The sequence below is a fragment of the Prosopis cineraria genome, unplaced genomic scaffold, assembly GCF_029017545.1.
Source record: "Prosopis cineraria cultivar Desert tree isolate PC_DT_omini unplaced genomic scaffold, ASM2901754v1 PC13, whole genome shotgun sequence".
Lineage (NCBI taxonomy): Eukaryota > Viridiplantae > Streptophyta > Magnoliopsida > Fabales > Fabaceae > Prosopis > Prosopis cineraria.
In genome coordinates, this window is record NW_026555344.1 from 33,618,670 (window position 1) to 33,642,170 (window position 23,501).

Here is a 23,501-nt window from a genome sequence, read left to right on the forward strand (position 1 = left end):
CAAAGTAAATTTAAGTAAAAGCAAGGAAATATAGGTGGGGGTAAACAAATTCAATGAAAATAGGAAGGACTACAGAAAGAAAGCTAATCAGTAAGGGAAGTCATACTCTGAAAATCAGCCATTTATGGAAGTTACAAGATGGCCTCTTATTTCGAAAATCCTAGACCTGTACCAGTAATTACAACCAAGATTTTGTCAAATGCATGAATAACAATTCTTCTTCGTATCGGGCATTTCATCAACAGCACCGATGCACAGAAAAAGGTGCATCATCAACTTTTGTAGGACGACCCAACAACATATCAGTGACTAGTTCAGCAGTCCCTAAAGCCTGGAAATTGCTCCAAAATTAGGAAGGATCTTTCAATTCATTTCTAGCCTAAATAAGAAATTTGCATTTCCCAGATACATTGTAAAGGTGCAAATGCACATTCACCACCATTCTACAATAGATAGGCAATGCTGATTTTTCTTTTTTGGTATAATGAAACTTTTAGTCCCTTAAGTTTGCTTCAATTATTGATTTGATCCCTTCAATTTGCCTCAATTATCAATTTGGTTCTTATTATTTAAAAAAAGGTAATACCATTAAAATTTATTGACATAGATGACAAACTATTGATGGCAACCATGTAAACTAATGAAAAGAAGTGTATTTATTTAGATAGGAAAAATAGACAAAAATTTTACCAAAAACAAGGAATAAAACACAACCTAAGAGATTAGATTGATAAAAATTAAACTAATTAGAAGGCTAATTTGTTCTCATTTAGCTACATATATATGCTAAGTCATTAACATACATTACATGTTAGATTAATTTGAAAGTCAGTTTGTATTTTAAAATTTAAAGGACTAATATGATAATTTAAGAAAACATAATGAATCAAATTGATAAAAATTTAAATTAACTGATACAAACTTGAGAAACTGGAAGTTTCATTATCTCTTTTTTTTTTAAATAAGAGAAGGGTTGATTTTCAGAGTCCTTTAATTTAACTAACGCTAAGGACAGTGCAAACTCACCATCGAAAGCCCTTCCCCTTCATGCCCAGCTGCAAGGTATACATTAGACAAGCCAGGCACAGGCCCAATCGCAGGCTTCCCAGCAGGCACTGATGTGTTAAATTTTGTTACAAGTCAAATACATCTCAGGCAGTAAGGAAAATATATGCAGATAACTTCTTTTTTTTTTTTTTTTTGGAAATAGAAAATACATGCAGATAACTTTGAGAAGCTAACAAAACGATTGTTCAACCACAGGAGATTTGAGAGAAATTAGAACTCACTGTAGGGTCGTAATCCAACTCTGACATTTCTACTTGCCCTGAGATCTGAAAGGGAAAGTGTTTTTAATGTGGGAAAGAAATCTCCAGCTCGCTTCCATATGTGATTGACAATGGACTCATCCAAATCAGTGCTGAACCCAGCAAATTCACGGCTACTTCCTTAATGATTGGAATTTTGGTTTACCCCAAATAATGAGAATAGTGTTAAAATGGAAAATCGAAAAAGCAAAACATATGGATCCACTGCAAATATTAATCTATCGTACAAAATTTATTTCTGATTATAATGAGTAATGAAACTTTCAATTAAGTTTCAATGGAAGACAACTTCAATCCAAAAGCATTTCCCAGTATTTAAGATAGGCTAATAAACATCATGATCAAAAGACCATTTAATAATGGTTCTTTTCAGGCGTTAGGCATATAATATTTTCACATCACACAACTATAAAACTATGTCAAAATCACGTTGTTCTTTTTCTTCTCTGTTTTTTTTTTCTCCTCCACCTCATGTTAACTCAAATCAGGAGCACCCCATTCATTCAAGTCACATCCTCAATACACCTATTTTCTCAATAAAAGGTGAGATTACACTGAAAGGTGAACATAACAATGAAGGAAGCAAGCATGTTCCAGTAAATAGAGTAATTGATAACTCGGCTGAGAGGTCTGCCTTACAAAATACCTACAAATAACATGACAAGAGTTCATAAAGTAAACCCACCATAATTGCATGTTCTTTAGAAAACCCGCTTCAAAGAAAGAACCTTCATTTTAATATTAGTAACATGCAGTCACTATAGCTAACACTTAACATGAAACTATCAACATTATATATTGGCCATAGAAACTAACCATATATTATTCCCCATTAGGAACAAATATATAGGCAATACAAATACCTAAAAGAATATTCCCCATTGCATTGACAGTTGCTGTCATTGAAACAGATAAGCTTCGCCCATGATCATATCTTTCCAACCCTGAAACCATAGGAGGCGAAGATGCAATTTGATGGTCAACGTAACCTGCCTCCATCAGACCATGATTCAATTGTAGGGAATTGAAATTCTCAAGCACAAGTAAGTGACCCTTCACAAGAATCACAAAAAAAAAAAAAAGAATTAAGGGAACATATTAATTAGTCAATCAACTAAAACATAATCATTTTGAATCATCCCATGCTTTATATAGGAATTGACTCAAGAAACTGCACCATTATCTTCATACAAATAAAAACCAATTCTGTTGTCAAAAGGTTTCTTGTTTCCAATAGGATCATTCTTGTTTCTTGCTTCAATGCCATTCAGTCTTTAAATTAACTATCCCGCTTTTTAAAAAACAATCATCTTCCAATGACAAAAATAATAACAAAAAATAAGAATAGTTAAAATAATATTTTTGAAAGATAGTTAAAAACATTAATCATTATATGATCCTTCTGCTAATTCAGAAACCAAAGCAATAATATATTTGTCATTTTGTAGTGCTTTTTTCTGTATTACATTAGATGAATATTTTTCTTCCCACACCACCAAAATGCACCAAGTGACATCAAAAGATAATTAGGCTGATGGAACTGTAGCTTCTTGGCCTGAGTTGTTGATGGACTGTGGTCTGTGGCAAGAGGCTAAAGACAAAAGAGAGTATTAAGGCCTGGCTGAAGAGAAAGAAGGGGTTTTAGGTACTAAGAATGTCAATTGGGTCATGAGTGTGGTGAGCCGGAGGAGAGAGAGAGTATTTGTGGGATTGGAGAGGTTTACTAAAGGGGTTTGGAGGATCCTGAGGGGGCAAGCTGATTGGGGCCAAGGGAGAGCACCTGGTCTCTTGAACACCAGGTTGGAAGTGGAGGAAGGATTCATTTCTTCATCATTTTCTATTCTGTTTGTGTGTTTCGTTGTTATTAAGTTCTGAGTGTGAGAGTGTCTTCCTATATTTCCAAGTAGCCTGCTTGCAGTGACTGTAGGCTTATTTTCCGCTGTAACAATGTTTTTACAGACTATTTGGCTATTGAATATTGATTCAGCGTTAGATTTATCTTTTTGATTGGACTCCATCATAGTGCAATGGAAAAATTGCTCCAAAACAATTAGCATGCAAGAAGTGAGGTCAAAAACTAATTTTGCGACCCAAATATTTTGTCCAACAGAACCATGAAAAAGAGTGGGATCACAAATTAATTTCTAATGTTTCCCTCCATTCTCTTCCCCCTACCACCCACACCTTGTTCCTCTCATCCTCTCTCTAATACATTTTTCAGAAAGAAAACAAAATATGGAAAAGTTATGCGCCTCCATCATTCACCAAAAAAAAAAAAAAAAAAAGCAAGGGTGTAATACTTTCTATGGGTATGAATTTGACTAAATTAAAAAGAGAATGACTCAATATTCCTAACAAAATATGTGGTAGAAATTTTTTCACACGCTACATTAGCAAATTGCAAGTGGCAATGATCAATCCCTTCACCATTTGATTTAAAAGGCTTTAATTTCATATCAAGAATTATTTCATCTGGAAAGCATAAGTTGTTAAGTGGACAATAATGTAAAAAAATATTTAATAAACTTATTGATCAAAAAATTTGGATGAAATAGTATGGAAATGTCAAGACCAATAGTATTAATCAAACATATCATGTGGTTTTCAAAGCTCTCCTATCCTATTACAAGTTGTTGGAAGGGGATTCCACAAGTTCAAAAGTTTTCACTTCACTAGCTACAAAAGAGTGCAACTTCTAAGGCATTTCTATGAACCATATGATTACACTAAACAAGTCAAGGAACTGTCACGACTTCAGCAGCACAAAAAAAAAAAAAAAAAGGTACTAAATTGCAGCATAAATGGCAAAAGTATAAAGGAATCCTATGACTAGCAAGAATTGGTGATGGAATATACATCACCATGTCAGTTCATGATGCATATATACACACCTTTCTTGGCATTATAGGAACATGTAACTGTATTCCCCAGTTTCTAACCAAATCATGCATCACCAAACCAGTCCAACAGCCAGTCGCAACGATAATCGCCTTCTTGCCATACAATGTGTTCTTGATAGTCTCAACGCCTTCAACCTCTCCATCGCTGCCCCCTCTGAGCACATAATGAAACATGACGTTGACCCCAAAAAAAAAAATACATATTCTTTCAACATGTTCCATTTATGCTACTATTAGTGAAACAGAAATAAATTAAAATTAAACCTAATCAAAATGAAACCTGATTAAGCATTTCACAGGCTCATTGTAGAACTCTGCATATCGTCCTTTTGATGCAAAATGCCTGTTAGCCTACACATCAACCATAAATTTGTGACTGCAGTCTGTGCCATGAAGTGACATGGTAACTAGTTATAACTACGTTTGGGGGAACAAAATAGCACAATTACTTTAAAGTAAAACAAAATAAAATGTGTTTGTGTGTGTGTAAAGTGATAATAATAACCTTCTCAATATATGTCACAGTACGTTGAGCATCCAATTGACAGTCATCAGGTAGAAAGGCAGCTCCACTGTCTTCATCCACCAACAGAGCAGGTTCCTTGTTGAATAAATCACTGCTACACAAATACTCTGCTTTCAACCCAGCCTCAGTGAGCTGTTTAACCCTCCTTTTTAGCATATCTGACTCTGCATGAGTTCTGCCAACTAATAGGCTTCCTGCAGATCAGATGTCATATCATACCAGTCCCAGCCTTGTTGCCATAGAGAAAAGGAATTTACTTTTCCACATCAAAAATATTAATGCCCCTGAATATTATCACCACTTGGCATATCTTGGAAACTCAGGCACAGTCACACAAATGACTCAGACCAATGAATGGAGAACAGTAGCTAACAGCAAATTTATTGACCACAACTTTAGTCTGCTAAAATTTTAATCATCAACTTTAGTTTACAATTTCAGTCTGCTAAAATTTCTACATCATAATCAGTATTCTCCATTTTGAGACTTCCCTTCAAGGTCAAAATCTACATGCAAATTTATTGGCCAAAACTCATTCAAAATGCAATAGTATATAGCTGATCAATTGTCTCCATTTACTACAGCAATACAACTGCTTGTTCAATTCATTTGATTAAACAGAGGTAATATTTTTTTCGTACAGGACCACAATATAAGGTACCACTCTTATAAATAGATTTCAGATCTTTCTTTATATATCTATTTTCAGATATAAGAAAAATATTCTACTATAGGAATATTAAGATTTGTTTGTTGAAGCCACCAGATTACAATAGTTAGAGATGCACTTTTGCTTTGTCATTCAAGAAATATTGAAAGACATTGAAAGGACTTTTCTTGAAAGGCAACATGACTTTGTCAGTTTTATTTATAAACTCAACTTGTATAAAGTGTAGCCATGGGGGTATTTCGTTGTAATACTGCAACTTTGAAGAATTGAAGTGCAACCAGATGTTTATATTGTTTGTTGACCACAATCCCCTGCCACTCTTGCTCCTTACTCCAAAAATAGGTGTACCCAAAACTACATAGGTCTGATAACAAACAAATCAACCACAAAGCTCAAAATGTACACGGAGACCAGGGAATGAGTTTAATCTCCAACATAAATCCTCAAATGAAAATCATTTGAGCTTGAAACTTGGAAAAAGGTAGAAGAAAATCCTTACTTTATGCTAAAAAAAATTACTGAGGTTAGGAGAATAGAGGTGGAGAATATCAAACTCATAATCACTTGGCAGAATAAGCTCTTATACCATGCTTAGGAAACATAGGACCAAAAGCTGAAACTATTAGATCAAAGCCTACAAATGACTTTCATTTCTAATAAGGTCCAAAATATCTTGATCAATGACTGGTTGCAATTGGAGCTCAAGTGATTTCAGTCACTGATCTAACTTTACGACCTTGGAGTATAATTTCAGTCATTCAAGCAGAATCTTCCAGCAATAACCATGGCAGAAGCCAGATAAGGGTGCCTTGGCATTCAGGCATTCAGGGGGTTGTCTTTTTTCCCCCCGGGAAGGGGGGGGGGACAGTGTTGGACAGGCACAGAGGTGGTCCAAAGAAGTGGCAAGTGTTTGAAGTGGAGCAGGTAAATGACTAATGGGGATGTTTTAAAATTTGTCAGAGGTTAGAAAGCCATGTTTTTTAATTTTTACAGAAAAAGAGGTTGTATTCTTATACTCCAGCATCATGCGTGTAAGAAGTAAGATTTTCTCTCAAAAGGAATGATTCTTTGTATTGGTGATCTGACTTGGTTATGTGAATTCCTAGGTAGCTGTTTTAGGACCTAAGCCATGGCTGAAAAATCTAGCAAGGACGTTGTTTTTTAATTTTGGGGTTGCAAATGTGAAGCTCTTCCACGGCAATTTGACAGCTTGGTTTTAGCTTTAGTTTGAAGGATTTCATGTCAAGGAAGTTACAGTCAAAGCTGTTGGTACAATTTAGGGAGTCTCAAGGGATAGAAACCATGAAAGTTGCATGCCAAGACTCTGACACTAGTGTTTTGTGTTGTTAGATGCCCAGATGAAGATCTGAGTCAACTCTCACCTTTGAATATTGCCAAGTAGCATTGAAAAATAAAATTCATGATCTACGTGGAACATTTAAGCACAAAGCCAAATCAATAGAAGCAATCTTTTTAAGATGTATTGACAGCATATAAACCTGCAAAAAAAAAAAAAAAAAAACCACAGACTTTCCTGTCATGGCAGCGCAAGTTCAAAATTTACACATTCAAAACAGTATCAAAGTTTCTTGACATCTTGCTCCCCATGAATACAGACTGAAATAATAAGGAATTTAAATAATAAATAAGAAATTACCCAATCTCTTATTCTTGAATCAAAAAGTTTCACATTCTATCCATTAGTTTGCCTCTACAATTATAATTTAAATTAGATGGACAAGAACTTGTCAAGAATTCACATCATTGCAAATGCAACTCCATCTGCAGCTGCAGGTATTTAAACCATTGAATTGACTCCCTTCAAAATTATTTAAGAAAAAAAGAGGCATTCAGGGAATAAGGATCCAAATCTGTCATACCAGTCTTTTTCCAACCTAATTCCTCCAAAGGATTTGAGCCTTGCTTCTGTAGACTTTCTGCCAACATATTCCACAGTTTATAGCTTCTCAGTGTAAGATCCCACTTTTCACTTCCTGGTGTTTTGTTTACCATCCACAGATATCCCTGCCCTAAAACCAGTTCAAATTCCAAAAGAAAAGAGAAGAAATCCTACAGTCAACTGAAGTTTAGAAAAAGCACAACTTGCCAGGGCCCAAAGAAAAGACCTCACGTAGAGAAACTAGTTAGAAAAAGATCACAGTAGCTTTCCTTTTCCTTCTTAGGTCACTAATGTCAACAATGTTAAATTACATTCTGAATGAGAAAAATAATTGCAAGTTGTAAAAACAATAAAAAGAGTCAAGCCATCAAGGTAATTTAATAACTAAATATTGCATCAAAAAATCCATATTGAGAGTAAAAACACCATTTTACAAGAAGAAAATCCAAAATAACGTTTTGAAGCTTTCCTTCTTTTAAAGACAAATGCCCACAAACCCATTTTACAGTTTGCATCAGAACAATTCCATTCTTGCCGCGCAGCTGTGCTCATTTTGTAGGAAAAAACTTGGGGTCTTTTCTATAAACAGAATTATGATCTGCGCGAAAACATTTGTTAGCGATCAAATAACATAGTGCTAAGTTATTAAGATTGTTCGCATGCGATAAATTTATTGAGAGTAGACGCCTAAAGGCCAAAGCGGGGAGGTCTCCCCGGCGAAACAAACCCATTAATTCAATAAACCTCAAAATCTATGAGCTGCAACCAATCCAAACTAAAGATTGTTGTTCTCCCATCAAAAGATGACGTGTAGAATACATTGTAAAATTTTCACCCAAAAAAGAAGAAGAAGAAGAAGAATACATTGGAGAAATGGATAACACCAAAAACAAACTAAAGATCATTCAACAAACATAAAATCTCAGGAATGCAACCAATCCAAACTCTACTACGGCAAATGAACCATGAAGAATAGAGAAGATAGAGGAGGCATCTTATCACCTGCGCCAGTTGCACCAGAACAAGGAACGGCCTTATCAACTACAGCAACTGATAGGTCCGACTCGATCAGCAACTGGCGGGCGATAGTCAACCCGATGATTCCAGCTCCGATTACCACAACATCAAAAGCTTCGTGAGACGCAGAGATGGGTCTGATTTCAGATAAACGATTAGCGTGAGGTTTCCCCGCGGACAAGAAAAAGGATCTTGGGCGAAGCTTAGAGCCAAACAAGCTCGAATTCGAGGCGAAACCAGAAGAGCATGTGGCACGCAAAGCAAGAGTATTGTTATACGTATGAAGAGTATTGGGGGAAAGTGTTGAAGCTATAGCCATTGTCTATCTGTCCTACTGTCTCCACTCTATCTCTACTATGAGTATGAACTATGAACTATAACGTTCTGAATCTGAAGTTTCTGATTTTGGCGCTAGTTGATGGGGAGATTCAAAGAGTCTTTTAATAGAATTTTGAGCATGGCTGTGGCTTTGGAGTTGGAATAAACCATACTAAATGCCCCCAAATCGTCACGATAAGCCACCTCATGGCGACATTCAAAGATTGTTGGTAAAAAAATAAAAAACTACTGTTAATTCATTAAATATATTTTAAAATAAAATAAATAATTTTATTAATGAGAATTAGATCTAGTAAAGAGACTAATCTTTTATAATATAAAAAATTAAGATTTAAATTTTTTTGGGAGATATTCCCACATTTAATATCCAACATTATTTCGAACTATATTTCACTAGCATTCTATTATAAAATAAAATAAAATAATTTTTTAACTTTATCCCTATTAAAAATAAAAAAAAGAGATACATGCTATATGATGGGCAATAAAATTAAATTTATAATAGAAGTAATATTATGATTTTTTAATGAGATGAAATTGTATTTGGTTAATTTTATTATTATTATTATTTAGACATTTATCTTTAAATTATGCACACACGTATGAAAATGGCACAATCTCCAGAAGAGGTCATTAACCCTGGTCCGGTGGATAACTTCCTTTTGTACTTGCAACCCCAACATAGTTTCACAACAAGTGTGAAATAATAATGTAAGCAAATTTTATTTATGATAGATTATAAAAGCTATGCTTCAATATTAAATTTTTTTTTATTTTCCTTTGTAGGTTAGTAAGATCTTACACATTAGACGAGTCTTACACACTAATTGAATGATAGAGTCTCTGAGTTAAATAATCAAATATCTTATAGTAGCTAAATTTTATGGTGTTGCTCAAGAAGGACAATTTGATTATGATTGAAGTTTGGTCTCAACATTTAATGAAAAGTGATGACTTTTATACTATACCTAGAGAGTGCACTATAACATTGGAGGATATAACCATACAATTAGGTCTTCCAAGCACTAGAATACCTATCATTGGGCAAACAAATTGCAATTGGTTTGACGTTTGTAAAGAGCATCTCGATATTAGATCACATAAAGATAAAATGTATGGACAATGTCTAATTATAAGTTAGTTGGAAGAGAATTTTAATCACCTACCCAATGGTGCAGATGATGTACAAGTTCAACAATTCACCTATGCATACATCCTTAAGTTGATTGGCGAATATCTCATGCTAGATAGATCAAGTAATCTTGAAGAAATTGAAAAATTTAGTTGAGGATCAGCGATTTTGGCTCACCTATATAGGGAATTATATAACGCTACTAACCCAATTGAGGATGGGATTGAAGGGTGCATACCATTACTACATTTGTGGGCATGAGATCGCTTGCCCATACTACCACCACAATTACCTACGCCTGTAGATCCATATTCCAATATCTATCATCTCTTACCTCCCTTAGGTTTTAGATATGTTAAATTTATCCAACAAGTATTCTTTTTAAAACATATACAAATTTTAACAGCTATTTTTGTAATAATAGATGGAAATATATAAGGCAACACCCTCATCTAATTACTATGATTTGCAAGAATATAAGAGTTCCCTTAATAAAATGGTTGATGATGAGATAATTTGGTGGCCATATGAATATCCTGAAGGATGCCAATTAATTCTAAATTATAATTTGGCAACACCCGAGATCTAGCTCGTCACAATTCTCCTAACTTGTTTTCATATTATAGAATGGCATCACCTTGGTCGTGTATTAAGACAATTTGATCATCAGCAACTAATTCCTTCCACACCTGTTTATTTAAGGAATTACCACACAATTCAATTACGAGATAGAATGACTACAAATTGAACTTGAAAAAACTCCATATTCATTCAAGCATAGGATAGATGACTACTTACTATTATTAGTGCTTTTCTAGCACTCGATGAGTTTGATAGAACATATGAGGACATACAATGGTATTGGAGACATATCCAATAATAGATCCAACATATTAATAATGATATTGGGTATGCAATAAGTTTTTCACCTTCTTTCACTTGTACTATCCTTTTTCTTTAAAAAAAAAAGAATTGTAATCTAATGTCTTATTGTTTATTTTATGTTGACATAGTAGAGGAGTTATACAAGCTAATGGTTAATTTTCATTTAAAATGCTCTCATTGCATTGACTATCTAGATAGGGTTGTTTAAGACCAACACAACATCTTATTTTCAATGAGAAAACAATGATTTAACAGGGATTCTCAGCCTGCTCCACCAAGAGTTGAGTTACCTCGTTCACAAATTTCTCGAGATAGATCAAGCAAGTGATATAATGGCTATTTATTTACCCAACCACCAATTGAAAATGAAACTATAGAGGACCAAAAGTCTCAAAATTTTAGTCAATTTCATTACATGCTAATCTTAACATTATTATCACCCCCTTTCACCTCTCTTAATCCCACTCAATTTAAATCTTATCATATGCCACCTTCATCATCATCCCTTTTTAACTCACCCACTCCTACTCAATTTGAATGATTCACATCTTTACTTAATGATTTTGCACTATTTTCTATTAGATACAACACTTTTACTTTTGAACATGATGAACCATCAAATGAAGCATATGCCACTTCTCGACAATCGATTTCTTTAGTTGAATTACCTTGGTTTGATTAAAATATACCGACTACATAGATAAATAAAACACTTAAATCTCAAAAAGAGATGAGCATACAATAACAACAACAACAACAACAATGACCACAACATATGATAATGAGAATAAGATATAGCACCGAAAGTCACTATTTGTGAGATAAATTAATTTTTATTTTTCATTCATATAACTTAATTATTCATTATTAATTTTCATAAAATCTTATAATTATTTATTTATTATTAATAACATTTAATTTAATACACCATATAATAATTCCTTAATCATATTAGTAACAATAATTTACTCATCATTTTCATTCAAATTACAATTAAATTATTACACAAATCATATGATGTAGATGAAGTTGATAAATCCTTCCTGCCAACAACAAGTTTTGGTACATGAAATTATGTATCGAAGAAATTGTTCTTGGTTTGATTAATTTTAAAAACCATTCTTCCACTGAACAATTTTAAATGTAGTTTTTTCAGAAAATAATTCTTACCGTATAGCATTTTGGTATTTTCGTTTACTTTGTATCGTATCTTGGTTTTAAAAAAAAAAAAAACGGATCTTGGCGCTAGTTGATGAGGAGATCGAAAGTTTGCTCACAGAGTCTTTTAATAGAATTTTGACTTGGGCTGGGGCTTTGGAGTTTTAATAAACAATAGTAAATGCTACCTAATGGTGACAAGAAGCCACCTAATGGTGACATACAAAGTCATATTCCTGGCTTTCAATTATTTTAAGCTACAGTTGTTGGTAAAAAAAAAACTACTGTTAATTCATTAAATATATTTTAAAATAAAATAAAATAATTTTATCAATGGAAATTGAATTTAGTAAAAGAGATTAATTCTTTATAATATAAAGAACCAATATTTAAATTTTTGTTGGAAAAAGTTCTAACATTTAATACCCGACCTTGCATCGACTAGTATTCTATTAAAAAAAATAAAGTAATTTTTTAATTTTATTTCTATTAAAAATTAAAATAGATATACGATATATGATGGGCAAAAAATTAAATTTATAATAGAAATAAAATTTAAAAAATGGTAACAAATACTCTCTCTACACTATAATATAGGACATTTTTAATGCATATTGCTTAGTCCAAAATATAGGTTATTAAATAATTTTTATAATTATTTTTTTAACTATATCCCTATTTTATTCATTAATTTTTTGAAATAATGATGCATTGGAATTGAAATTTTAATTGCCATTATCAAGATACTTATATACGATATTTAATGAGAGTATAATTAAAAAATTAAAGTTTCAATTAACATTCTTTAATAGTTACTAATACCTTATATTGTAGACAAAGGGAGTATCCATCCATATACCTTGTATTAAGGATTAAAAATTTGTTCTAGAAGGTATTTTATAACAGAGATCATTCGAATGACTACATTAAGACTAGTTTGTTTTAGATTAAAAAATGATTTTAATTAGTAAGTTAAAGTTTAACCTGAGAAAATTATTGAAACTACAACGGTGTGCTGAAAAAAAAATATTTTAGTAAGCTATTTGAAATAGCTTGTTAAAACAGATAAAAATAGATTTTCATAATTAGCTTATTAATTTTAAATGGTATTATTTGTAGATCTTCAGAACTACAATTTTTTTTTTTTAATAGAAAGTTTCATTCCTCATAAGTATTTATAAAAGCAGCACCTACTGGAAAAACATACCGAGCTCCATGAACGACTAAACAAAGACGAGAGAACAAAGAAATACGAAAGCAAAGTACAAAACGAAACAAAGTAAGTATAGCTGCATTAATAGTACGCTAAGTAACAGCCTAAACTAAGGGTGAGCAATGGAGACTCTTGTGACTTGAGTAAGTATTTGAACATTTGAATTCCAACTCTTATATATATATATATATATATAGCAATTTAGTTTAGAAAAGTCTATACAATACTCTCAATAATACTTCCTCCACAAGTAGATATGTGTTGCATTTTTATTCGTATGATAGTTTTTTATTTATAATTTTATATTTATATTTATATATGTAGTGGCGGATCTAAGACCTTAAGCTAATAAAAGCAATCTATTCTGTACAAGGTTCGAACAACAATTTGATTTGGGCCATATTTTACTGAGTTCAAAAAATAGATATGAGTGGTGGCAGAATTAGAGGTGAAAATCAGGGTGAGCCCGATCTTTAAGGCTCAAGCCCTAAAGCTTGGTTATTGAAAATTTAACTTAATTTTGAGGTTCAGGCCTCATTTGTAGAGCGCAAGGTTAGGTCTCTAAGCCTTTTTCCTCAAAAAAAATCTAACATTTTAATTTAAATAAAATATTTTAAAATTTAATATAAAATAAGTTAAAATCTCACATAAAATTTAATAAAGATTTAAAATTTTAAATTTAAGATAAAAATTAAAATCTTCATTAATGTAAATCTAAATCATCTTCATCATTATCTAAAAATAAAATATTAGATTCCTCAAATATTGATCCACTTGTTGAAGATAGAGATGAATATTTAATGTCAATTATCTTTGTAAGTTTTTCTTCATCACTTATATTAAACATTAATCAAATTGTGTCATTATTAGTCATATATATGTATGTATGTGTTTATATATATATATGAGATAATCCAATTTATCAGGGCTTGAAGGGCAGCCCGAGCTTGAGTCTTTTTTCACAGGGCTTATCAGAGCCAGCTTCTCAAATTTGATTATTTTAAAAAATTAAATTTTGAAAGTTGAAGCTTTATTTAAATAAGATTTTCAGGTCTGACTTTTATTCCAACTCTAGGTAGAATGCATATGTATCCATGCAATTTTATCTTTTTTTTCATTTTAGGGGCATTTGCCCGCGTGATCCACTACTTAGGACCGACCTTATATGCAAATATATGTAGGCTTACAAGCTGGCCTGAAGAGATAGGCAAAACGAAAATTAGGCTTACAAGTATAAATCCAAATGACGAACCCAAAGGGTTCCTACTCCCTACTCCATCACCTATGAAGGAGCCATTAGCATTTGTTTTTAGTCTTCCAAAGTTTTTAACAAAGTATATCCACTCAACTTATAAAAATTTGGTCCAGTAAAAGTAATTAATTTTTTACAATATAACAAATTAAATTTGAATCTCTATTAAAAGAAATACTCATATTTAATGTCCGATCGTGTCTTAAACATAATTGCTTAAATGATAACTGTTGATAACAAAGCAACTAAAAAAAAAAATCGCATAGTTCTCTTAAGAGAAGAAAAAAGAAAATATCATTTTTTATAAATTTATTAAATATATAGATATGTCTGTGTCTCTCAAATTTTTTGTTTATTTTTTCACTTACACATTGTGAAACAATGTCATGTGGACTATTCATAATTTAGAGATCCCGCTCTAATGTCCCTCCTTCTCTACTTTACTCACAAACAAAATGTTGTAGAAAATTAATACATAGATCCCCATTTGAATTAATAAGGTTCTACTACCAGATATATATATATATATAGTAAGAATTATATATTTAGCATTATATACTTAATATACATATATTCAATTCAATCAAATTATGACAAGTAAATTTTAATATGTTAATAAAATTAATAACAAAAATTTATCATATAATAAATAATCTATATAAAATTTACATACCTTAATTTGATTGAAAACAAGTACATTAAGTATATAAGATTTTTCCATATATATATAGAGAGAGAGAGAGGGAAAGAGTTTCTTAATACCTATTTCATACAAATATGAATTAGACACATTTGCCCTTACTATATAATATAATTATTATATATATAATTAGTTGCATTGCTTATGATTTATATATAGTATAATTTATTATAAATGTTATCTTCTCTAATGCTATTGATGTACTCCCTCTATTAAAAAATAATAGGCATTTTTTTAGGGTTTGAATATTCAAAAATATAAAATATTTTGAGTATTTCAAGGTATAATTAATGTTTTTCCTTTTTAAAAAATGCCCTTAATAAATAATTCATTTTATATTTATTTTCAAGTGAAATATCTTATTAAATAGAGGCAAAAATAAAAAGTTAATATTATTTGAAAGATAATTAACTAATTTATTAGGGGTGAGATAGAGAGTATATAGATATAATACTTTATATAAGTGTCCATCGAAACCAAAATAGTAATATGAACTATTTTGAGTGTGTTTTGCCTAAAAATGTCTTGAGTCAAAAAATGTGTCAGGCTGAGAATTAATTGATCCACAATTTCCATTCACTGTAATAACGTAAACAGCAATTTAAGAGAACTGGGATAAAAGATCACAGGAGTCTGGTTGAATTGAGATTTACACGTTTTTGACATGTTTGGCATGTGTTAAGTTACTCCAACATTTTGAGCAAAACAAGATGTGTTGAATGACTTAAGGAGAATTACATCCAAAGACTACTTAAAAAAATTATTCACAATTGAAAACTAACAACAAACCCATTCAAGAAAAAACAAGTTACATTTTCATTTTAATAACAATCCATTTTGTATTAGTTTTTGTTTATGAATAATTTTCTTAAATAGTCTTTCAATGTGATTTTATCAATTAAAATGACCTAAATCAATTCTTATACTATAATACCAATACCAAATGGACTTGAGGAAATCATTTTCTACTCAGATTGGACATTAGTAGCTCTGCAGACATCAACGGCTTTGTCATTTGTGGAGGTCTCATTTGTGATAATCAAGATAATTGGATTTTAGATGCCTAAGTTATTATTCTAGCATTGTTGTTGAAGTTATGGGTATTTTAGAAGCTCTTAACCTTTGTTGGATTAACAATCTCATTAAAGTCAATGTCAACAATGACTCAATCAAGATTGTTACTCTCATTCAATGCAACTTCACCTTGATCCTTTGCTCTTGAATATTATCAATAAAATAAGGGGATTGGTCATGAAATATTAAAGTGTTATTTTCAACCATATTTTTAGAGAACGAAATAGATGCATGAATGAGTTTGCTCATCAAATGTCGAACACCGATCTAATTATTACAATTTTTGTGGAACCACCCTTAGGGTGTAAAAACTTTTTATGCTTTGAAATGAGCTGATTCTTCCTTTTTATGATTTCCGTGGCCTTTTATTCAAGGACATAAGGAAATCATTTTCTAGTCTTTTTTTTTTTTTTTTGCTTGGTTGGATTTAGCTGGTTTTGATATAGTCAAATGGTTTTATTCGATTTTGAGTACATACCCACTTACTTAGAATCCACACTATGTTGTTGGTATTTTTTATTTTCCTTTAGGCAAGATAACATACACAAGTTACAGACATAAACTTTGAGAATAATAATTAATAAGGGAACAATAGATAAAAGTAACAGTAAAAATAACATCAGTTTTTTTTTTTTTTTTCAAAATTTTGATTTAACTTAGAAATTTATTATCAAAGCATTAAATTACGGAGCTAAATGTCAAATACAGGGATATCATATCTTCTAAACGGGCTTTGAACTTCACATTTTGCAAGTATAGAGAAAGAAAATCCAAAGCAGTATGACCGCACTCTTATTCTTTGTCAGTCATCATCCTCTTTCAAAAAGCCAGACCTTTCAAAAATCGCTTGTAGAAATCTAGGGACTCTCTTGGTTTATACTCTGGAACAGTGTGTCCAGCCCCCTGCACCAATACATTCATTCAGAAAGTACCAAGAAAAAAGCCACCTTGAAGATCATCATCAATATATATACATAAACTACTAAAAGCCATATTGTTCAGAGCCATGAAAGTTCAAATTTTAGCCTTATAAAACACAGGGCTAAAGATCTAGTTTCTCAAAATAGCTGTATGTGAACAAACCTTTATTGTCAGAAAAGTTAGATTCTTTTCATATCCCTGAGTGTACCTGCAATTAATGGAGAAAATTAGGTTAATGAAGAAAATTAAGTCATGCATGCTTTGTGACAAATAGACCTAATGTTTTTAGATTTTTTATTAACGTGTGTTATGCTCATGATACTAGCTCTTAAGGTTGTTACTCCAAGGAACATATAAAGAAAAATGACCCTTGAATTTAATGTTTCCATTGAGATTTTGGATAAGAAATTGTTGAGACTTGGAGGATCCTAAAAGACAACGAGGAATGGGACGCTTGAGACAGTTTATATGGTCCTTTTTCATCCCTATTTTATTCGACGTGGGATTTCTTGTGTTTTACTCTCACTCAACGATGACAAAAATGACATGAAAAATACCCAGCAACTTGATTGTTGGATGTCCAAGGCCTCCATTCATCAACGATCTTGTATCCAAGTGATTTAGTCCATGCTTCACTTCCAGTGTATGGAACACACATATCATGGTCACCACTGCCACAACCATGAAAACATAAAATTTAGGTCTACTGCTATAGATGAACAAAAGATATGCCTGGCTTTCCCAAAATACATTGATATCCATTGAAAGCACTAGCACAAAAATTGTACAAGTAAATACATTCAGAATGCAAGATGTTAGCTTTTCATATGCAAATTGACATCTTGAGATGAGTACTTACTATCAGCATCATGAACATAGAAAATTCAATCACAGTGAAAAAACAAAAAAAAAAAAAAAAAACAAATCAGTTTGAAAACCTACCTGTATATGAGTGCTCTATACCCTTTGGAAGTAAGGTTCTTGTGAAAATTGATCATGCTCCCTGCATCATGGTTGTATAAAATATTGTCGGTACATAGAAACCACCTACTCACTACACTTTCCTGTTCAATAAACAAGATCACATATTAATTTTTTTTCTAAGCATGCAGCACTCATTTCAGATGCATTGTGACACTTCAAATTAGATTTAAATGCTACATATTTTATGTCAATTTCTCTGCTTCCTAGACGGGAAAAAAATCTCACCTCTGCAGTGTGAAGTGCTTTCCTAACTGTTTTATCGTTCAACCACGACGTTGCAACCTCATCATTCTAAAAAGAGAATACTAGAAATCAGATAATGAATCTATGACACAAGTAAGAGTAAAACACAAAAAGACAATACTCAACAATTTTCATGTTAACAAAATAAAAGATAACAGAGTGTAGCTAGCAAATTCAGAGGTTCTCTGCAACATTTCTGAGTACTAAGCGCAATCATAATGGCTGCACTAGCATTTTGGTAGGCTATGCCTACAGCTCAGTTGAATTCACACCAGTTTAACAAATAGATGAACTAAATTGGAAGATGGAATTGAAAATCTTGATTTCAAAGGACCAAATCAAAAACAAGATCAATATTCAGTATCAGCAAAGCAACATACTATGCATGGAACACTGTTGGAATTGCTAAGTTGAGGCCAAGTTGGTACAATTCCATCTTTCACAGGTGCTCTAAGGGGCCAAGCACGGCCAAACATCCTTTTTCTCACAGGTAAGGGTCTATCTGTTGCACCTAATTGCAAGAAACTTGTCGGTAACCTGATCTTCGATGCCTTGTCTTTCTCTGTATCAATGCCATGGTAGCATGGTTCTAGGATATCATATATGTTTAACCCAGACACATCCTGTAATCACAATAAACAACAGTGAGTATCTAATAATAACCATGTACGAGTTTCACTAAACTTATAATCTAGCCTATGTAGTTTTTAATGTATATGCACCAAATTAAACATAAGTGTGAAGCTCAAGAAAACACAAGAATGATTAGATAAATCACCTCATCAACTTTTGCAAGCTTGTCTGCACATTCTTGACCGAGTGGATTGTAGAAATTCCCATTGCACTCAGCTCTAACCTCCTGGCCCATTGATAATATAAATCATGTGAGAAACAAGATAGCTATATCAACTTAGTAAACTCAGAATGTAAATGTGCTCAAAATATATGAAAATGAACTCATGAAAATTTAACAGAAATTTGAAATTGTCAATGCAACCATTGGCATCTAGTTGTCTTCAAGACATGCCATGGAAGAACACTTGAGTATATTACACTCTTAACTACTTTGAATGACATGAAGCTTTGTTAAGACACATCTCAATGACAACTGATAGTCAACCATGACATTGGCTTAACAGTAATCGATGCCGTCTTCTTTATCAACTATTCACCAAAATATCAATTCATGCTCAATTAATATATATATATATATATATATTTCGAAACGATTCACAAAGCGATCGTCTTTTGTCTACTGTTGAGGGTTCAGTTTTCACCTCATAGAGATCATCTGAGATAAGGCCCATCCCATGAGCAAATGGAACCAGTGCGTTGCCATCATAATCTTCATCTGTAACACCATTTCCTACCATATAGCCCTGCACATAAATCACCTCAGATTGCAGCCACGTAGGCTTGAAAGCATATTGATCAATTAAGGATAATGACCTTGAAATTCAGATTGGGCTTCACACCAGCATCAATTCCTGTAAAACATTGAGAAACTGCACCTTATTTCTGATCCAAATGTATTTTAACAATTTTTTTCAGCAGTCAAAGGATAAACTATTACCTTTCACTATTTCGTATGCAAGAGTAGGCACATAAATTCCAGCATATGACTCGCCAGCGACAAAAAACGGGTTGGGCAGGAACTCCGGGAAAAGTTCAAACCACTGGATTAAACAACCTCAGAAAATTAATAGAGGATTATTGATTCAGACAATTTATATGAAGATTTCCAAATTTTTCCATAATCACCTTAAGGAGAAAAGCATGTGTATCAGAGGCAGTCTTTTTGTCTCCAGTTCTGTAATCAGATTCATTCTTGGAGTAAGAAAAACCCACACCAGCTGGAGAATCCAAATATAAAACGTTGGAGACCTGGAATGCAGAGAAATTAATTTATATGCAAAATTTAGTTAAGGAATGAAATTGAAACCTGAGACTAAAATGAAATCTTTTGCCCAAAAACCTATGTTCTTTTCAGAATTTGAAACATCATAAAAGGTTCAGACTTGGTACCTTCGACCAGCTGTAAGGATTGAGGTGCAATGTGGGAAGATTTCCCACAGTCTTTGCTGCTTCAAAATTGAAAGGGCCTGAAACACAAATCAATGTAAGACAATATGATATAAACATAAAGGGAGTCAATTGATGCTACATCATATATGGAGGATCAAAATGAGATTTTAGTGATAAAAACAGATTTCTGAAACTGAACTCGAATGATTACCATGCTCATATATGAAGCCATCAAAGCTAGAACAGCCTGGTCCACCATTAAGCCAAAGAACCACAGGATCTTCAGAAGGTTTGTTTTCTGATACAACAAAATAGTAATACAGGTTCCTTCCATGACTTTCATCCACCGTCACATAACTTCAACATTCCATTACAAGAACCACAGAATCAGACATAAGGCGTTTTTTTTTTTTTTTAAATCAAAAAGAGAACTTGAAAACAGACATTGCAGAAATGGGAATAAAGCAAAAAGATCTAGAGCATTAGACTTGGTCTAGGTTTTCTTTTCGTACAAAGCCCCATATTCCAAATCATAAAATATGCACCAAGAAATTTTATAAAAAGAAAAAAAAAAACTCATAATTTCTACCGTGAAAATCTGACTACACGCTGCAGAAATGGGAATGACAGCAATAAGAATTTAAAGTGCCCAAGAGCTGGAGACACAATTCAAGTCTAGTTTAATTTTTTTTTTTAAAAAAAAAAACCAAACCAACATTCAAATCATGAAATAAACACCAAACAATATTTAAAAAACAAAACCATAATTTTTAGATGAGAATCTTACAATGCATTGCAGAGATGGGAATATAAGCAAAGAAGGATTTAGTGTACTCAATAGCTTGATACATAAGGCAAGTCTTCCTCATGAAGAAACCCAACAGTAAATAGGCACCAAATTATAAATTTTAAAAAATAAAAATAAAAGACACAATTTATAAAGTGAGAACATGAACAGCCATTACAGAAATGGAAATAAAAGAAGAAAGAGATATAATGTACCCAGCGTAGTGCTTGGAAGGTATAGTGCCATTGAAGCCAGGAATCTGAGTAACAAGCGAAGTTTCTGGCGCTGATTGGGTGAAAACAGAGCTCAAGAGAAAGTGAAATAAAACAGAGCAGATGAAACAATTAATCCTAGCCATTTTTCTACAGAACTGTTTGAAAAAATCACAGGCCTCAGAACCCTATTTATAACGATGAAGTTGAACACTGCAATGATGGATGTGACCCTCATTCCTGCAACTTGCTAATTATGTGACTAGTCTTACTTACAAGGCAAGATTAACAAAAAAGATGAATGTGTGAGTGTGAATGAGAAGAAAGTGAACCCGTTTTCACTAGAATACATAACTGACTACGATTTACACGGAAAAAAGCTGCCGTTTTAGTGGGAGGAGAGGTGTTTTATTGGCCAACTAGTGTGTGATGAGTAGCCTTAAGCCTCACTTCTCAAGCATGGTGGAGAAGTGCTAGAGTAACAGTGCTGTCACAGTGAATGGTTTGCGACAGCCAATAGTATAAGACACGTGTCATGGACTCCTTTGCTGTCTCATTTAATAAAGCCTCTAACACAGGTTTGAGTAAGATGATGGTCTCAACTCTCACGTTTAGCATGAAGTTGGTAGTACTCTCTCCTTGGCTGTATTTCCTGCTCATAATATAAAGTTTTAATAATTATTTTACGGTTTCTAAAAAAAAAAAAGTTAAGTTGAAATTTTAATTTTTTTTAAGAACATTATACATCTTTTTAATTAAATTCTCATTAAATGTCTATATAAGTATTTTAATAATAACAATTGAAATTTCAATAAACCAATATAAATTTTTTTTCACTAAACCAATGCTTATAGTTGAAAATTAACTTAGGGTATGGTTTGAAAAAAAAAAAAACTATAAACACTACCCAATGCTTATATGTTGGACTAAGCTGGGATTTTAGAAAATGTCATAGATTAGATTGGAGGGAGTATATAAGTTATTTCATCTAACTATTTTATTGGAATCAGGAAGAGGCAATTAAATTATTAATATTATCTAAAAAAAATCTAATTTACCCTTATTAAATGCATAATGAAGGGGTAAAATTGGAAGAAAATAATTAATAATCTTTCTTAACTATATGCAAAGTGACTTATAAAAAAGATCAATAATTCTTTTTAAAATGTGATTTATATATCACTTTGCATATAATTAATAATAACAAATATGATCCCACAAATTTGAAAAAATATAGCCTAATCACTTAGGACTTGAAAAAATATATGAAAAAACCTTTATACCCCTACTCACTAAAATGAAAAAAAAAAACACCAAAAAGTCATATTTACCCTTAACTTAAAATGGCAATTTCACAATTTAAAGTAGTAAAAAATTTTAATTCACAAGTCATATTTCATTTTCATAAATAATAAACTAATTTCATATGTATCTTTCACTTACAATTACAAATTCACAATTTACATGTAGAAAATTTTAATTCACAAGTCATATTTTATGTTTTATAAATAATATATTGAAGTTATATTTGCCCTTCATTTACAACTGCAATTTCATAATTTACAAATAAAAAATTTTAATATTTTACATTTTATAAATAATAGACTGAAGTCATATTTACCATTTACTTAGAACTGCAACTTCATAATTTACAAGTAAAAAATTCTTAATTCACAAGTATTATTCTGTGTTTTATAAATAATAGATTGAAGTTATATTTATGTTTCACTTGTAACTATAACTTCACAAATTATAAGTAAAAATTCTTAATTTATAAGTCATATTTCATATTTTATAAATACAAATGTAACCTTTTTTTCATATATAATATAATGTTTTTACTGACAAAAAAATTGATGCTTTTAACAAGGGCAGTATTATCTTTGCACCTGCTAAGAGACTTAGCTATAATTTTTAAATTTTGTGAGACTTATTTGCCAATAAGTCTTAGAAAAAATTATATATAGGTCATGTGGAGCAAACTTACTTACAAATAAGTCTCACAAAATTTAAAAATCATAATTAGATCCTTGGGACCTGAGTGTAATTTAAAATTTTGATAAAAAGATAATAATGCTCTTATTAAACATATATATATATATATATTATATCAGTCGAATAATTTATAACTACTTCATAATAAATTTATAATTATAAATTTAATTTTTTACAACTTTAACTTTGTACATTCTATAATTAAATTGATTAGTTTAACTATTAAATATATTAAGTTAT

At 31.7% G+C, this 23,501-nt stretch overlaps 2 protein-coding genes across 2 annotated transcripts; both read right to left on the reverse strand.

The window, feature by feature from the left end:
* Positions 1 to 29: 29 nt before the first annotated feature.
* On the reverse strand, positions 30 to 8,776 carry LOC129290346 (uncharacterized). The gene is made up of 9 exons (XM_054927094.1): positions 8,327 to 8,776; positions 7,305 to 7,454; positions 4,734 to 4,948; positions 4,509 to 4,579; positions 4,220 to 4,382; positions 2,192 to 2,381; positions 1,290 to 1,448; positions 1,027 to 1,115; positions 30 to 331 (listed from the first exon to the last, which is right to left on the reverse strand). The coding sequence occupies exons 1-9, from the start codon at positions 8,658 to 8,660 to the stop codon at positions 239 to 241; spliced, it is 1,464 nt and encodes a 487-aa protein (XP_054783069.1). The 5' UTR covers positions 8,661 to 8,776; the 3' UTR covers positions 30 to 238.
* Positions 8,777 to 16,690: 7,914 nt separating this feature from the next.
* Positions 16,691 to 21,434, reverse strand: LOC129291288 (serine carboxypeptidase-like 20). The gene is made up of 14 exons (XM_054928568.1): positions 21,270 to 21,434; positions 20,479 to 20,624; positions 20,268 to 20,344; positions 20,004 to 20,126; positions 19,816 to 19,918; positions 19,692 to 19,729; positions 19,520 to 19,621; positions 19,021 to 19,101; positions 18,623 to 18,865; positions 18,225 to 18,290; positions 17,958 to 18,079; positions 17,573 to 17,686; positions 17,178 to 17,223; positions 16,691 to 16,997 (listed from the first exon to the last, which is right to left on the reverse strand). Exons 1-14 carry the CDS (start codon positions 21,410 to 21,412, stop codon positions 16,914 to 16,916), a joined length of 1,488 nt encoding a protein of 495 aa, XP_054784543.1. The 5' UTR covers positions 21,413 to 21,434; the 3' UTR covers positions 16,691 to 16,913.
* Positions 21,435 to 23,501: the final 2,067 nt, after the last annotated feature.

What these genes read in the sequence shown, in the direction of transcription:
- LOC129290346 (XM_054927094.1), bottom strand. Translation starts at nt 8,660, where the DNA reads ATGGCTATAGCTTCAACACTTTCCCCCAATACTCTTCATACGTATAAC. An exon ending in AGTTGGATTACGACCCTACA is followed by an intron (nt 1,116 to 1,289) that starts GTGAGTTCTAAT and finishes TTAACACATCAG; the next exon opens with TGCCTGCTGGGAAGCCTGCG. An exon ending in AAGGGGAAGGGCTTTCGATG is followed by an intron (nt 332 to 1,026) that starts GTGAGTTTGCAC and finishes AGCAATTTCCAG; the next exon opens with GCTTTAGGGACTGCTGAACT.
- LOC129291288 (XM_054928568.1), bottom strand. Translation starts at nt 21,412, where the DNA reads ATGGCTAGGATTAATTGTTTCATCTGCTCTGTTTTATTTCACTTTCTC. An exon ending in AGCTTGCAAAAGTTGATGAG is followed by an intron (nt 18,866 to 19,020) that starts GTGATTTATCTA and finishes TTGTGATTACAG; the next exon opens with GATGTGTCTGGGTTAAACAT. An exon ending in CCAACAGTGTTCCATGCATA is followed by an intron (nt 18,291 to 18,622) that starts GTATGTTGCTTT and finishes TTCTCTTTTTAG; the next exon opens with AATGATGAGGTTGCAACGTC.